This window comes from Oncorhynchus mykiss, chromosome 24 (assembly GCF_013265735.2).
Source record: "Oncorhynchus mykiss isolate Arlee chromosome 24, USDA_OmykA_1.1, whole genome shotgun sequence".
In the NCBI taxonomy this organism is placed as follows: domain Eukaryota; kingdom Metazoa; phylum Chordata; class Actinopteri; order Salmoniformes; family Salmonidae; genus Oncorhynchus; species Oncorhynchus mykiss.
This window is the reverse complement of record NC_048588.1, coordinates 26,129,066-26,144,412: the sequence shown is the minus strand read 5'-3', so window position 1 is coordinate 26,144,412 and position 15,347 is coordinate 26,129,066. Positions and strand designations below refer to the sequence as shown.

The 15,347-nt window shown below is 43.9% G+C and overlaps 1 protein-coding gene across 1 annotated transcript; it reads left to right on the top strand.

Moving 5' to 3' along the window:
* The first annotated feature begins 770 nt into the window (after nt 1–770).
* LOC110504082 (pollen-specific leucine-rich repeat extensin-like protein 1) lies at nt 771–6,316 on the top strand. Its single transcript, XM_036961818.1, has 5 exons — nt 771–874; nt 2,915–3,060; nt 3,203–3,265; nt 4,515–4,914; nt 5,053–6,316. Exons 2-5 carry the CDS (start codon nt 2,917–2,919, stop codon nt 5,466–5,468), a joined length of 1,023 nt encoding a protein of 340 aa, XP_036817713.1. The 5' UTR covers nt 771–874; nt 2,915–2,916; the 3' UTR covers nt 5,469–6,316.
* Nucleotides 6,317–15,347: the final 9,031 nt, after the last annotated feature.

The window sequence follows — 15,347 nt, the reverse complement described above, 5'->3', positions numbered from 1 at the left end:
TATCCACTGACGCGATGTTATCTTTCGTGCTCATTTTTCAAAATAAAAGCCTGAAACTATGTCTAAAGACTGACACCATGACGAAGCCATAGGAAAATTAATCTGGTTGATATCCCTTTAAATGGAGGCAAGGCATCCATTGGAACAGAGAGCTTTCAGGAAAAACAGCACTTCCTTGTTGGATTTTCCTCAGGTTTTCGCCTGCAATATCAGTTCTGTTATACTCACAGACAATATTTTGACAGTTTTGGTAACTTTAGAGTATTTTCTATCCTAATCTGACAATTATATGCATATTCTAGTTTCTGGGCCTGAGAAATAGGCAGTTTCAAATGGGTACTTTGTTTAGCCAAAAACAAAAATCCTGCCCCCTACACTCAAGAAGTTCTGAAAGACGATCAATCAACAGTTTAGCATTAGCCAGACACACATTTTCAACAGAATAGTCAAACATGAGCAATGCACAGAAAAACAGTTACATTGCCAAGAGAGTATTGGACCAAATCTCTAGATGTTTTTGCGCCCAATGAGGTAAAAAGATCACTGGCACTTGTCCCAGGAGTCTACTACAGTATTTTGTTGCAAAACTTGTTTGAGGGAGGAGGACACATTCAAAAATAAAATTGGAAAGCTTAAACGCTCATAGCCGGCCACAGGGTAACCTACTTGACTGTCTGTGGTACTTAGGGCCTCCATTTTGTTTTCACTGTGGCCTGACCTGAACTTGGTCAGCCAAATAAACCCTTAACAGTTTTGATTTCTCTCCCTGCAGATCATGCCGCTGCCAGCGGCAATACTGTTCTCTGGCTGCCCGCCAAAGTCCCTCCAGAAAACGATTTAGATTTAGTCAACATTGAGAACAATCAAAACGAAGGTAAATTGTTTGGGGAGTTTGAGGTTAAGCGGATCTATTCACATGCTTTCATTTAGACACTCCACAATATGGAATCTGGCTTTGGCGTCACTTGAGTGTGGCCTACAGTTTTCAAGTGTCTGATGAGATTTCCATAGCACCCAAATCTCTCTTACGTAGAGTGTTGTGTAGACGGGAGCTTTTCTTAACACACTTGGGTGTCAGGCCTTGGATGAATTACAGTGCATTCAGAAAGTATTCAGACCCCTTCACTTTTTCTACATTTTGTTATGTTACAGCCTTATTCTAAAATTGATCAAATTGTTTTTCCCTGTCATCAATCTACACACAAAACCCCACAATAACGTTTTCAGAAATGTTTGTAAAAAATAATAATTATGTATCAAGTTTACACATTTACACATTTACCCTTTACTCAGAACTATGTTGAAGCATCTTTGGCAGTGATTACATCCTTGAGTCTTCTTGGGTGTGACGTTACAAGCTGGGCGCACCTGTATTTGGGGAGTTTCTCCCATTCATATCTGCAGATCCTCTCAAGCTCTGTCAGGTTGGATGGGGAGCGTCGCTGCACAGCTATTTTCAAGTCTCTCCAGAGATGTTAGATTGGGTTCAAGTCCAGGCTCTGGCTGGGCCACTCAAGGACATCCAGAGACTTGTCCCAAAGCCACTACTGCGTTGTCTTTGCTGTGTGCTTAGTTAGGGTCGTTGTGAACTTTCGCCCCAGTCTGAAGCCTGAGCACTCTGGAGCCAGTTTTAATCAAGGATCTCTCTACTTTGCTCCGTTCATCTTTCCCTCGATCCTGGCTAGTCTCCCAGCAACTGCCACTGAAAAACATCCCCACAGCATGATGCTGCCTCCACCATGCTTCATCGTAGGGATGGTACCAGGTTTCCTCCAGATGTGACTCTTGGCATTCAGGCCAAATAGTTAAAGCTTGGTTTCATCAGACAAGAGAATATTGCTCCTCATGGTCTGAGAGTCTTTCAAGTGCCTTTTGGCAAATCCGTCTGGCCACTCTACCATAAAGGCCTGTTTGGTGGAGTGCTGCAGAGACGGTTGTCCTTCTGGAAGGTCCTCCCATCTCCACAGAGGAACTCTGAAGCTCTGTCAGAGTGACCATCGGGTTCTTGGTCACCTCCCTGACCAAGGCCCTTCTACCCTGATTGCTCAGTTTGGCTGGGCAGCCAGCTCTAGGAAGAGTCTTGGTGGTTCCAAACTTCTTCCAATTAAGAATGATGGAGGCCACTGTGTTCTTGGGGACCTTCAATGCTACAGACATTTTTTGGTACCCTTCCCCAGATCTGTGCCTCGACACAATCTTGTCTCGGTGCTCTACGGACAATTCCTTCGACCTCATGGCTTGGGTGTTGCTCTGACATGCACTGTCAACTGTGGAACCTTACATAGACAGGCGTGTGCCTTTCCAAATCATGTCCAATAAATTTAATTTACCACAGGTGGACTCCAATCAAATTGTTGAAACATCTCAAGGATGATCAATGGAAACAGGATACACCTGAGCTCAATTTCAAGTCTCATAGCAAAGGTTCTGAATACTTATGTAAAATAAGGTCTTTAAACAAAAAATACATTTGATAAAAAATCTAAAAACCTGACGCTTTGACATTATTGGGTATTTTGTGTAGATTGATGAGGAAAATTGATTATTTAATACTTTTTAGAATAAGGCTGTAACGTAACAAAATGTGAAAAAAGTCAAGGGGTCTGAATACTTTCCGAATGCACTGTGCCAACAGGATATTCGTTTTGTAACACTGGGGGAAGTGCAGGGCATGTGTCATTTAGTCAGTGTACTACAGTACATGAAGTTGTGGTGGGGGCATTGCATTAGTGTCTAGTACTTGAGACACAGGGTAGACTTCACTGTATAGTACTGAAACTAAATGTGATTGTGAATGGACACAAGAGATTATATCTCAAAATAAAAGTCTCAATCACAGTGTTATATTGGAACATTACCTATCAAGGTTTGGGAGTTTAGAGAGACTTCTGACTGGTGTGACTCTGTTGTTCAGAGATGGTCAAGCCCATGCTCAGAACTGAGGTCCAGGCCAAAGCCATGATCAGAACCAATGTCAAGACCAAAGGAGGAAGAGGAGGACGCGAGTCGAGCATAAAGAAGAATGAAAAACCACCAACCCCACCAATATCACCAACTCAGGTTGGGGAAAATACCTATCCTTCACTTTGTCCAGTACCATGAGCTTGTACAATTTGTTTACAATTAAACATTTTCTATTTGCTCTATCTATTCTTTCCTAAAGTTGATTTAATAATTGTTTACTTTCTGTTGTTGTATGTAGATGGTGAGTTACGATGGCTGGGCTCAGAATCCAGACAGGCCCAACAGCCGGCAGAGAGACCTGGTAAATGATCGGCAGCAGACTCCATGCTGCCCATTCCATGCCAGCTCAGAGTTTTACAATCTTATAATGGGATGTTGATCTGCCTGTTTTCACATCCAACGAGCCTCTTGGCTTTAAATTGGGCAATCACTTAACACAAATGCTGATTAAGTTTCAATGCTGTACAGATGGCTCAGCTGGGAGATGGGTACCACTATGCCCCCATAATCTCTGGGCCACATGGCAAAGACGGGTGGGTTGCTGGGGTGGCACCATGGGAGTGCTAAGGGAGTGCCTACTCTAACTAATTCACAGTGTGGTCCAGACATGGTATTGCTTGCCAATGGTGTTGGAGTGGATCCACATTTGGGCACTCAGAGCCTCTCTCAGTCGCTGTGTTGGCAGCTTGGCACAGATGCTAACAAGACTAGTGCAGTGTGCTGGTATCCGAAAATGGGATTTGGACACCAGTAGTGCCAGCATCTCACCCAGAAAAAATGCATGACTAGCTTTTCATAATACTAACCCGTAAAACCACCATAAGACACGACTGAGCTTTTTGAACCTGACAATAGCTAGGTTTCCATCCAATTGGTGACATATTTTTACACCAGTGGTGTTTCCACCATATTGACTTTTTGCAGATACAAATCCATGTGTGATGACGTATTGCACACAAAATGTACATCTTCTCTTAAGATTTCATGTACCTAAAGTTCAAAATGTTTCCATCGCATTTTCAACTCTACCGATAGTTTTGTCACAAACTGTTGCGTTAAATACCAAATGGGCCTACTCTGGTCTTGGCACATGTGCTCTAGCCAACAGCTCACAGAATCAGTGCTACATCAGTGGTTCCCCAAATATTTTTTGCAGTTGTAGGAACTCAATCCAATTTTCAACTTACTCTTCAAAGTTGTAATAGTGTAATTGTTAGATTAATTTAGTTATTATGTGTTCATTAACCAATTCAATTAAAACACTCTGTCCGTTTCTAAGGATTTGTAAAGTTCTTATTTGCATAAAATGGACAGAGACCAGCCATCAAAATTAATCAATAGCGTTTATTCTCGAGAGCTCTGGTCATAATACCATGTACATTGGTTTATATACCTCACATTTCGTCATAAATGTCCCCCCTCCTCCACATTATTATAATTTTTTATATGATGACTTTAGTTGGATAAAAACTGTGAATGGAAATGTGGTTATTGACAACCTCCAAAACAGACATGTTTTTATTATGTGTTTGATTTTTGTGACACTCCAGATTGTCAATGACAACAGGGAAGTGGCCAGGCCCAGAATGCCAATCAAAAGGAGCCAAAAGCCTGGGAGTCCAAAGCCTGGGAGTCAAAAGCCTGGGAGTCCAAAGCCTGGGAGTCCAAAGCCTGGGAGTCCAAAGCCTGGGAGTCCAAAGCCTGGGAGTCCAAAGCCTGGGAGTCCAAAGCCTGGGAGTCCAAAGCCTGGGAGTCCAAAGCCTGGGAGTCAAAAGCCTGGGAGTCCAAAGCCTGGGAGTCAAAAGCCTGGGAGTCAAAAGCCTGGGAGTCAAAAGCCTGGGAATCAGAAGACTTGTAAGAAAGGGAGTACAAAAAATGGAAAAGAATGGGCCAAGAAAAATCAGGACACCACACGAAGTAAGGAATCTACCACAGACCACAACACTTATGGTATGTCTCCTTGATCATATTGACATAGATAGTAACAACATAACAAAGCATGACAAAACATGTGTTCTATACAATTTTGATGAATATCGATAATTTCGATGTTCATTTCTGTCCCCTTCTTCTCCGGTCACCACGCAGCAGGGCCCATCCCAGTGATGGCAGGACCGTATCTGGATGTGGTCCGGAGGTCAGCTGCTGATTGTGAGTCTGTACTACCATCAGCCCAGGAGAATGCTACCCTAGCCCCGGGTGCCATGGAGCTGAGGACCGGGCCTGGAGGCCCTGGAGCTCATCCTAGGAACCATTGCTGGAGTAACCCAGCTGAGAACGTTCAGGCCTGTGGGACATCCTACCACATCTGTCGCAGGCCCCTCACAGACTACCCCGTTTATGCCCATGACTACACCCTGCCCCGGGCCAAGGACAAACACCAGGATCTGTACCAAGATGAGAGCCTGAAACGAGACCCCTCGCCCCAGGGTGTCTCTCTCTCTGTTACTGATGTGGACCTCTGCAACCCCAATGTGAGTTATTGGCAAAAAACGACAACATAGCCATCTGCTAAAGTAGATTATAGTAGATTATATAGTATGTCTGTAATAGACTGGAACAAAAATGTCCACAAAATGCCCAATCTATACCCTACTTCAAATGCATTGGAACGAACCAATCATTACATTCCATTGAAATAGATGATTTGGGTTTATTTTAACCCATAGTAAGTGACTGCTATAAAAACTATGGTTTGGTAAACAAACACTAGGAAAGAGGATGGGCTCACATGCACTCATTGAGATATTTCTATACATGCAGTATACTGTATCAATCGGAAATTCAGTGAGCACATGCTCTGGGTGCTTTGTGTGAGACAAAGCTGTTGTTTGGACTTTACGTGACATTGGGGCAGATTATTTCAGATTACTCCAGTGTTGTGATTGCGTTGGCTCCTATATATATGTTTTTTCTTTGGTTCCTGGAGAGAGATCAACACCTATTGGTTACAGGCCATTGAACGCAAAACTAGGGAAAAGTAGTGGCTAGTGTTTGAAATGTTTATCTTTAGAATGCTGTAACATGTCTATTTAAGATTTTTCTTTCTAATAAACAGGGTTATAAAATATTAAATAGGACCATGTCTAAAAATATAGGATTATACTGTATCTGTCAACAGCATCAAATCAAAAAAGAAACATTCCTAATGTCACAGTAGTAGTGTTTAGGGTGTTCCATTCTAAATCAATATTCGTGTGTGTACTGTAGATACATTTCCACTGCATGCTACCCTCTAGTAACTTCATGTACAGTCGTGGTCAAACGTTTTGAGAATGACACAACTATACATTTTGACAAAGTCTGCTGCCTCAGTTTGTATGATGGCAATTTGCATATACTCCAGAATGTTATGAAGAGTGATCAGATGAATTGCAATTAATTACAAAGTCCCTCTTTGCCATGCAAAGGAACGTAATCCCCCCAAAACATTTCCACTGCATTTCAGCCCTGCCACAAAAGGACCAGCTGACATCATGTCAGTGATTCTCTCGTTAACACAGGTGTGAGTGTTGACGAGGACAAGGCTGGAGATCACTTTGTCATGCTGATTGAGTTCGAATAACAGACTAGTAGCTTCAAAAGGAGGGTGGTGCTTGGAATCATTGTTCTTCCTCTGTCAAACATGGTTACCTGCAAGGAAACACGTGCCGTCTCATCATTGCTTTGCAAAAAAAGGGCTTCACAGGCAAGGATATTGCTGCCAGTAAGATTGCACCTAAATCAACCATTTATTGGATCATCAAGAACTTCAAGGAGAGCGGTTCAATTGTTGTGAAGGCTTCTGTGCGACCAAGAAAGTCCAGCAAGCGCCAGGACCGTCTCCTAAAGTTGATTCAGCTGCGTGATCGGGGCACCACCAGTACAGAGCTTGCTCAGGAATGGCAGCAGGCAGGTGTGAGTGCATCTGCACGCACAGTTAGGTGAAGACTTTTGGAGGATGGCCTGGTATCAAGAAGGGCATCAAAGAAGCCACTTCTCTCCAGGAAAAACATCAAGGACAGACTGATATTCTGCAAAAGGTACAGGGATTAAACTGTCATTTTCTCTGATGAATCCCCTTTCCGATTGTTTGGGGCATCCGGAAAAAAGCTTGTCCGGAGAAGACAAGGTGAGCGCTACCATCAGTCCTGTGTCATGCCAACAGTAAAGCATCCTGAGACCATTCATGTGTGGGGTTGCTTCTCAGCCAAGGGAGTGGGCTCACTCACAAGTTTGCCTAAGAACACAGCCATGAATAAAGAATGGTACCAACACATCCTCAGAGAGCAACTTCTCCCAACCATCCAGGAACAGTTTGGTGATGAGCAATGCCTTTTCCAGCATGATGGAGCACCTTGCCATAAGGCAAAAGTGATAACTAAGTGGCTCGGGGAACAAAACATCAATATTTTGGGTCCATGGCCAGGAAACTCCAGAGACCTTAATCCCATTGAGAACTTGTGGTCAATCCTCAAGAGGCGGGTGGACAAACTAAAACCCACAAATTCTGACAAACTCCAAGCATTGATTATGCAAGAAAGGGCTGTCATCAGTCAGGATTTGGCCCAGAAGTTAATTGACAGCATGCCAGGGTGGATTGCAGATTTCTTGAAAAAGAAGGGTCAACACTGCAACTATTGACTCTTTGCATTAACTTCATGTAATTGCCAATAAAAGCCTTTGACAGTTATGAAATGCTTGAAATTATACTTTAGTATTCCATAGTAACATCTGACAAAAATATCTAAAGACACTGAAGCAGCAAACTATATGGAAATTCATATTTGTGTCATTCTCAAAACTTTTTGACACGACTGTAGGACGAGTTGATGAAAATAATTTCTTGCAACATTTAAGAACAATCATGAAAAACTGCTGAGCATTTATTTCCAAGGGTCTGCCTGGAGGTTCTGAAGAAATAGATTAGAAACTGTGATCCTGGACTGTGACAAGCATTCCTGATTGCAAGCAGTGTGGGATTAGGGAATGTTATTGTCCATAGACTTCTATCATTTGCCATTGGTCAATTGTAGCTCTGCAATGTAAACATTTAATTTATTCCCCTTCCTATAACATCAGAGGACTGATTATACAGATATACAGTTGAAGTTGTAAGTTTACATACACCTTATCCAAATACATTTTAACTCAGTTTTTCACAATTCCTGACATTGAATCATAGTAAAGAATTCCCTGTTTTAGATCAGTTAGGATCACCACTTTATTTTAAGAATGGGAAATGTCAGAATAATAGTAGTGAGAATGATTTATTTAAGCTTTTATTACTTTCATCACATTCCCAGTGGGTCAGAAGTTTACATACACTCAATTAGTATTTGGTAGCGTTGCCTTGAAATTGTTTAACTTGGGTCAAACGTTTCGGGTAGCCTTCCACAAGCTTCCCACAATAAGTTGGGTGAATTTCTGCCCATTCCTCCTGACAGAGCTGGTGTAACTGAGTCAGGTTTGTAGGCCTCCTTGCTCGCACATGCTTTTTCAGTTCTGCTCACAAATTGTCTATAGGATTGAGGGCCGCAGCTTTGTGATGGCCACTCCAATACCTTGACTTTGTTGTCCTTAAGCCATTTTGCCACAACTTTGGAAGTATGCCTGGGGTTACTGTTAATTTGGAAGACCCATTTGCGACTAAGCTTTACCTTCCTGACTGATGTGTTGAGATGTTGCTTCAATATATCCACATCATTTTCTTTCCTCATGATGCCTTTCTATTTTGTGAAGTGCACCAGTCCCTCCTGCAGCAAAGCACCCCCACAACATGATGCTGCCACCCTGTGCTTCACGGTGTGGATGGTGTTCTTTAGCTTGCAAGCCTGCCCCTTTTTCCTCCAAACATAACGATGGTCCTTATGGCCAAACAGTTCTATTTTTGTTTCATCAGGACATTTCTCCAAAAAGTGCGATCTTTGTCCCCATGTTCAGTTGCAAACCGTAGTCTGGCTTTTTTATGACTGTTTTGGAGAAGTGGCTTCTTCCTTGCTGAGTGGCCTTTCAGGTCATGTCGATATAGGACACGTTTTACTGTAGATACTGTAGATATAGATACTTTTGTACCTGTTTCCTCCAGCATCTTCACAGGGTCCTTTGCTGTTGTTCTGAGATTGATTTGCACTTTCCGCACCAAAGTATGTTCATCTCTAGGAGAGAGAAGGCGTCTCCTTCCTGAGCGGTATGACGGCTGCGTGGTCCCATGGTGTTTATACTTGTGTACTATTGTTTGTACAGATGAACGTGGTACCTTCAGGCGTTTGGAAATTGCTCCCAAGGATAATCCAGACTTGTGGAGGTCTACACATTTCTTGGCTGATTTTCTTTTGATTTTTCCATGATGTCAAGCAAAGAGGCACTGAGTTTGAAGGTAGGCCTTGAAATACATCCACAGGTACACCTCCAATTGACTCAAATGATGTCAATTAGCCTATCAGAAGCTTCTAAAGCCATGCCATCATTTTCTGGAATTTTCCAAGCTGTTGAAAGGCACAGTCATCTTTGCGTATGTAAACTTCTGACCCACTGGAATTGTGATACAGTCAATTATAAGTTAAATAATCTTGTCTGTTAACAATGGTTGGAAAAACTACTTGTGTCATGCACATGTAGATGTCCTAACCGACTTGCCAAAACTATAGTTTGTTAACAAGAAATTTGTGGAGTAGTTGTAAAACAAGTTTTAATGACTCCAACCTAGGTATATGTAAACTTCCAACTTCAACTGTAGTACCATGAAAGGCAAAGAGTTAAACCGCTGCCTATACAACTCTTGCATGAACTCACTATTTGATTTGTTTCTGATGTGAATTTGACCATTATTTGTGAGGACAATGTTTGTTTGTTCCTCTTTGATGACAACAGGATCTTCTCCAAACTGAGGCCTACATGCTTAGAAAAAAGGGTTTCAAAAGGGTTCTTCGGCTCCCCCCATAGGATAACTATTTTTGGTTCTTTTAGGTTCTAGATAGCACCTTTTTTTCTAAGTGTATAAGTAATGTTGAGAAGGACTATCGGTTTGGAACATTCCAATGCAAGGAAGAAGTCATGTAGAAAAGCTCGCTCTGTATCAGTATGAAGGTAAGACCCAGATGCAGACAACGTCGAATTAACAATGGTTTAATAATCCAAGAGCGGCAGGCAATAGACAGGTCAAGGCAGGCAAAGGTCAAAAATCCGGAGGTGGGGCAAAGGTACAGGTCGGCAGGCATGCTCAGGGTCAGGACAGGCAAGGGTCAAAACCAAGAGAGCGAGAAAAAGAGAGACTGGGAAAAGCAGTCATAAATTGTTGGTTATCTGCACGAACCCGGTCTTCACTATGAGTCATCCATACTTCAATTGTCTTAAATCATTTATTTATTAACTAACTAAATAATCACAGAAATGCACAAACAAAAAGGTAGATATGGTTACAAGGAAATTATAGGGGAATGTGCCCTAGTGGGCTAAACCAGCATGGAGGCTTGGTGGACAAATGGGAAGTGGGGGTCCACTGAGATAAAAGACACTACAAAGTTGATAATTCTAACAATTGAAATGCTAATCCTTTGCACATGAACGCTCACTCATTCGGGAATAATTGCAATCAATATATATATTTACGTTCAGTGTGTCGTCGTGATCTCTGTTGGAATGTTTGTTTCTGTTGGAGAGTTTGTCCGCCCTCTCTCTCTCTCTGCTGTGGTTAGAATGGTTAGTTCAGAGTAACATTCATGCAATGTTGTAATAGAATAGATGTTTCGGTGGTTGTCCGTCTTCGCGTTCAATGATACCGAATTCCTAGCTGCAGACTAGTAATTAGTATCAAAGATTTGTTCTTATTCTGTCGGTTAGATAGTCTCAGAGTTTAACCACGTGGTATGGTTAAGAATTTAGCAATGGGCTCAAACCTTAGCCCTCTCGTAATTGAGAGAAGCATGGTCTCTACTCAAATCTTAGCCCTCTCGTAATTGAGAGAAACATGGTCTCTACTCAAACCTTAGCCCTCTCGTAATTGAGAGAAACATGGTCTCTACTCAAACCTTAGCCCTCTCGTAATTGAGAGAAACATGGTCTGAAGTGGGAAAACCCAGGTGGGGGTTTTATTCGGAACATTGAAAAGAGCTGTCCCATGACGCCAGGTCATGTCTGTCCTCCTGGGGGCGGGCCAATGACTCATTGAAACTTTAAACAGAAATACAATCCTCTCACATTAACATCATTACATAGCATCACATCATTTCACAAATAGTTTCATCTTGCCTCATTCATTTTATACAATAATTAGATGCAGACCTCATAACTGAGACTCTTGTATAAACATGGTTATGGTAATGTGGCTGTATTGTCTCTCATGAGTTTCACAAAATTGTACCAAATGGACCAGTTCGTAGCTGGCTATTTCACCGACCTTTCATACATTCTCCAGAACATGAATATTGTTCAGTTCTCAAGTTCTGTGAGGTGGAAGAAATTCCTTTGTTCTCTCTATGAAAACTCACTTTCTCTCTATACTGTCTGGCCATGAGGAAGAATCTCCTCCAGGAATTTATGACCTGCCTAACAGCAGCCTGGGTGTAGGAGAGAGAGAGAGAGAGAGAGAGGGGGATGGTGCAGAGAGAAGGGGAGGGTGCTCTCTGTACCCAAAGAGGGCAACGTCATGACAGCAGCATACCCAGAAGCTACAGAGATGGAGAGAGGAACAGAACCAAACAAACAAGCTCATCCATAACATTGATAAGTATAATAAACGTTGCTTAAATTAAACATGAACACGTCTGTATATTCCTTATACCATAACCTGGTACTGACGGGAGGTAAGTGTGAAATGTATGTACTAAGATAGGGACGTTAACTTGTGTGTCGACCCACATTGTTAACGTAGCTGATAACGGAGCAGGGAGGCGCGATGAATGTGTGTGTGTGTCAGTGTACCAAATGCTGCCCGCAGCCAGTGACGGACTTCTCCGTCACAGCCTCCACCAGACACTGACGGGAAGGGTCAGGATGAACCAGGATAGGAGCAGTGGTGAGCGGTGTTTAAGGTCCAGGAACACTCAGTCAGCTGCAGAGGACCATGTGAACGGAACCTTGGTAGAGGTAAGTGCAGACAGGGGGAGGCCAGGGTGCTGTAACCCCGGATAAAGAGGCGATAAAACACGTGTTCTTGGGGGGAGCGGGAGAAGACGAGGATGTCATCAATGTAGATGAAGACGAACTGGTTCAACATGTCGCGGAGAACATCATTCACCAGAGCCTAGAACACGGCAGGGGCGTTGGTGAGGTCAAAGGGCATGACCAGATATTCGTAGTGGCCGCTGGCCGTGTTGAAGGCGGTCTTCCTCTTGTCCCCCTCTCGTATCCGCACCACGTGGTAGGCGTGTCGTAGATCCAGCTTGGATAAAACAGTGGCCCCCTGGAGCGGCTCGAAGGCTGAGGAAATGAGTGGTAGCGGATAACAGTTATTCACAGTAATGTCATTGAGTACCCGGTAGTCAATGCACGGGCGCAGGTTCTTGTCCTTTTTCTCCACGAAGAAGAACCCTGCGCCAGTGGGAGAAGAAGAGGGACAGATAAATCCTGTAGCTAGGGAGTCCCCAATGTCGGTCTCCATAGCCTTGGTCTCTTGTCCCAACAGAGAGTACAGACGTCCCGGGGGGGGGGGGGGGAGTGGTGCTAGGGAGAAGGTCAATCCCGCAGTCATAGGGGCGGTGCGGTGGAAGGGAAGTGGCTCGGGACTTGCTGAACAGCTCCCGAAGGTCCTGGTACTCCGCGGAAATGGCGGAGAGGTCAGGAGCAACTTCCGAGCCCCCAGGAAGACGTCCCAGGGCAGGTTGCACCGACTTCTGACAATGGGCGTGATAGCACCTGTAGACCAGTTGATGAGGGGATTGTGTCGCTGGAGCTAGTAGAATCCCAAAACCACTGGAATCTGGAGGACTTGATGTGCAGGAATTGAATGGTCTCGATAGGATTCCCTGACACACGTAGGTTGATGAGAGTGGTGTTATGGGTGACTCGACCTATAGAGCGCCCATCCAGCATTCTAACATTCATGGGAATGGAGGGGGCAGAGTGGGGATTTTCAGCTCGGACACCAGCATAGTGTCCAAAAAACTCTCATTGGCCCCAGAGTCAAATCTCCAGAGAGATTTGGACCTGTTTCCCCACAGCAGAACGACATGAAAAGAGGTGCGAGTAAGGGAAGCAGAAAAGTTCTCCATATGGCTCACCAGAGTACTCGCTCCTACCAGTGAACCTGGTCTTTTACCAGGCAAGAGGACACAAAATTACCAAATATCCCGCAATACAGGCAGCTCCTTGTGTTGATCCTGTGTTGATGTTCCGCTGGTGACAGCCCAGCTCTGCCTAGCTGCATAGGCTAGGGAAACAGTGCCTCGGCCGTCTTTGGGGACTCTCGAGGAAGGTCGGGAAACCTCGGGTGCTCTCGGCAATGGGACCGTTGGGGACTTCCAGGATGACTCGGAGGCGAGGTGGAATCCCTGGACGTGCGAGCTAAATCAAATTTCCTCTCCGTCTGTAATTCCTGCAATCACCCATCGAAGCAGATGGTCAAAGCAATGAGGGAGTCAAGATCCGTGGGTAACTCCCGAGCAGCAAGCTCGTCCTTAACCTCCTCCGAGACGCCGTGCAGGAACATGTCGAACAGTGCTTCCTGGTTCCACGCACTCTCAACTGCCAATGTGCTGAAATCCACCGCATAGTCGGCCACTCTGCGGGTGTCCTGCCGGAGCTGGATTTGCTTTCGGACAGTTTCTCTTCCGGAGAACGGGGCATCAAAAACCTTTCTCACCTCTCCCACAAACCCCTCCAGACTCACGCACATGGCCGGCTGTTGTTCCCATATGGCAGTAGCCCAGGTGAGACCCCTCCCAGACATCAGCGTGATGAGGTAGGCTATCTTGGAGTGATCAACGGAAATGAAGGAGGGCTGAAGCTCAAAAACGAGGGCACAATGAGCTAAAAACACCCGACAGGTGCTCGTTTCTCCATTAAAGCATTCCAGGGGAGGTAAGCGGGGCGCCCGGGAAGGTGGAGTGGCCTATGGGGCGACGCTGCTAACCACTGAGTTACCACCGTGGCAGGCTGCCCCCCCCCCCCCCCCCCCCCCCCCCCCCCCCAGACTACCCGCAGAATTGCTCCAGCAGCATGTCCAATGCCCGGTTATGGCACTCAGCCAACGTTTGGACCCCCTCCATAAGACCATGAAGCAATTCCTCATGCCTACAAATGGAGGCTCCTTGAGAGGAGATGGCTTGCGCAGCTGGCCCGGGTCTGCTGGGTCAGTCATGGCCAGTTCGCACTACCAGGCAGAGGTCAATAATCCACAGGTGGGGAAAAGGTACGGGTCGGCAGGCAGGCAGAGTGGTCAGGCAGGCGGGCTCAGAGTCAGGACAGGCAAGGGTCAAAACCAGGAAGGCGAGAAAAAGAGAGACTGGGAAAAGCAGGTGCTGAGAACAAAAATGCTGGTTGACTTGACAAACAAGATGAACTGGCAACAGACAAACAGAGAACACAGGTATAAATACAATCACAAAGACAGGTGAAACAGATCAGGGTGTTACACTGTGACCTAATAATCAACGTACTAGCTTGCTAAAAAGTTATCAACCACAGTATGAATTAAATAGGTAATTGATGCTGACTGATTCCCTAATTTTCTGAGGGCAACATTTATCTTAGAATAGCTATTTACATAGCCTAATGTAAGATAATCACATCATGTTTGATTTAATGTGGCAGTAAATAACATTTAATGTGTCAAATGTATTATCAAGTAGATCAAGAAGAGCTTGTTTTAGTCAAACGTCCATACGGAGTCCAAATGTTCAAACGGAAACTGTTTCGACATCACAAAGTTGCCATCTTTCTGTGTCTGCAGTTCATAGCCTCAACACTTCCTCAAAACATTCACCCGAGATTTTGACATTTCAGCAAAGAAAAGTTCAACATCGACAGTATAGTATATTTAGGATAATTATATATAATTATAAGTATATTTCCTGCTTTTTTCTTACTGGAATGTTTTGTGTGAAAGAACTTTGGAAAGAACTGAATCCAAATAATAGTAATTGATGAAGGTTTCAAAACATTGTTTATCCCACAATTTCAGTCCAAAAAAATAATAAATAAAATTTGTGCTGTCTGGGATTGATTAGTATAAGGATTTTGAAATGATTTAGACGTTTTTTTATTTGACTTTTAATACTTATATATTAGTATATTTTAGTATATTTTAGCAATTACATTTACGTTTGATACTTAAGTATATTTAAAACCAAATACACTATTATCCAAGCTGTATTTTACTGGGTGACTTTCACTTTTACTTGAGTATGACAAATGGGTCCTTTTTCCACCACTGCCCTACAGTCAAAGTGGATTCTGTTTTTAGA

Excerpts from the sequence above, each read along its gene's own strand:
- LOC110504082 (XM_036961818.1), top strand. The coding sequence starts at position 2,917 with ATGGTCAAGCCCATGCTCAGAACTGAGGTCCAGGCCAAAGCCATGATC. Across the intron at positions 3,061-3,202 it reads CACCAATATCACCAACTCAG|ATGGTGAGTTACGATGGCTG; the intron begins GTTGGGGAAAAT and ends TGTTGTATGTAG. Across the intron at positions 3,266-4,514 it reads ACAGCCGGCAGAGAGACCTG|ATTGTCAATGACAACAGGGA; the intron begins GTAAATGATCGG and ends GTGACACTCCAG.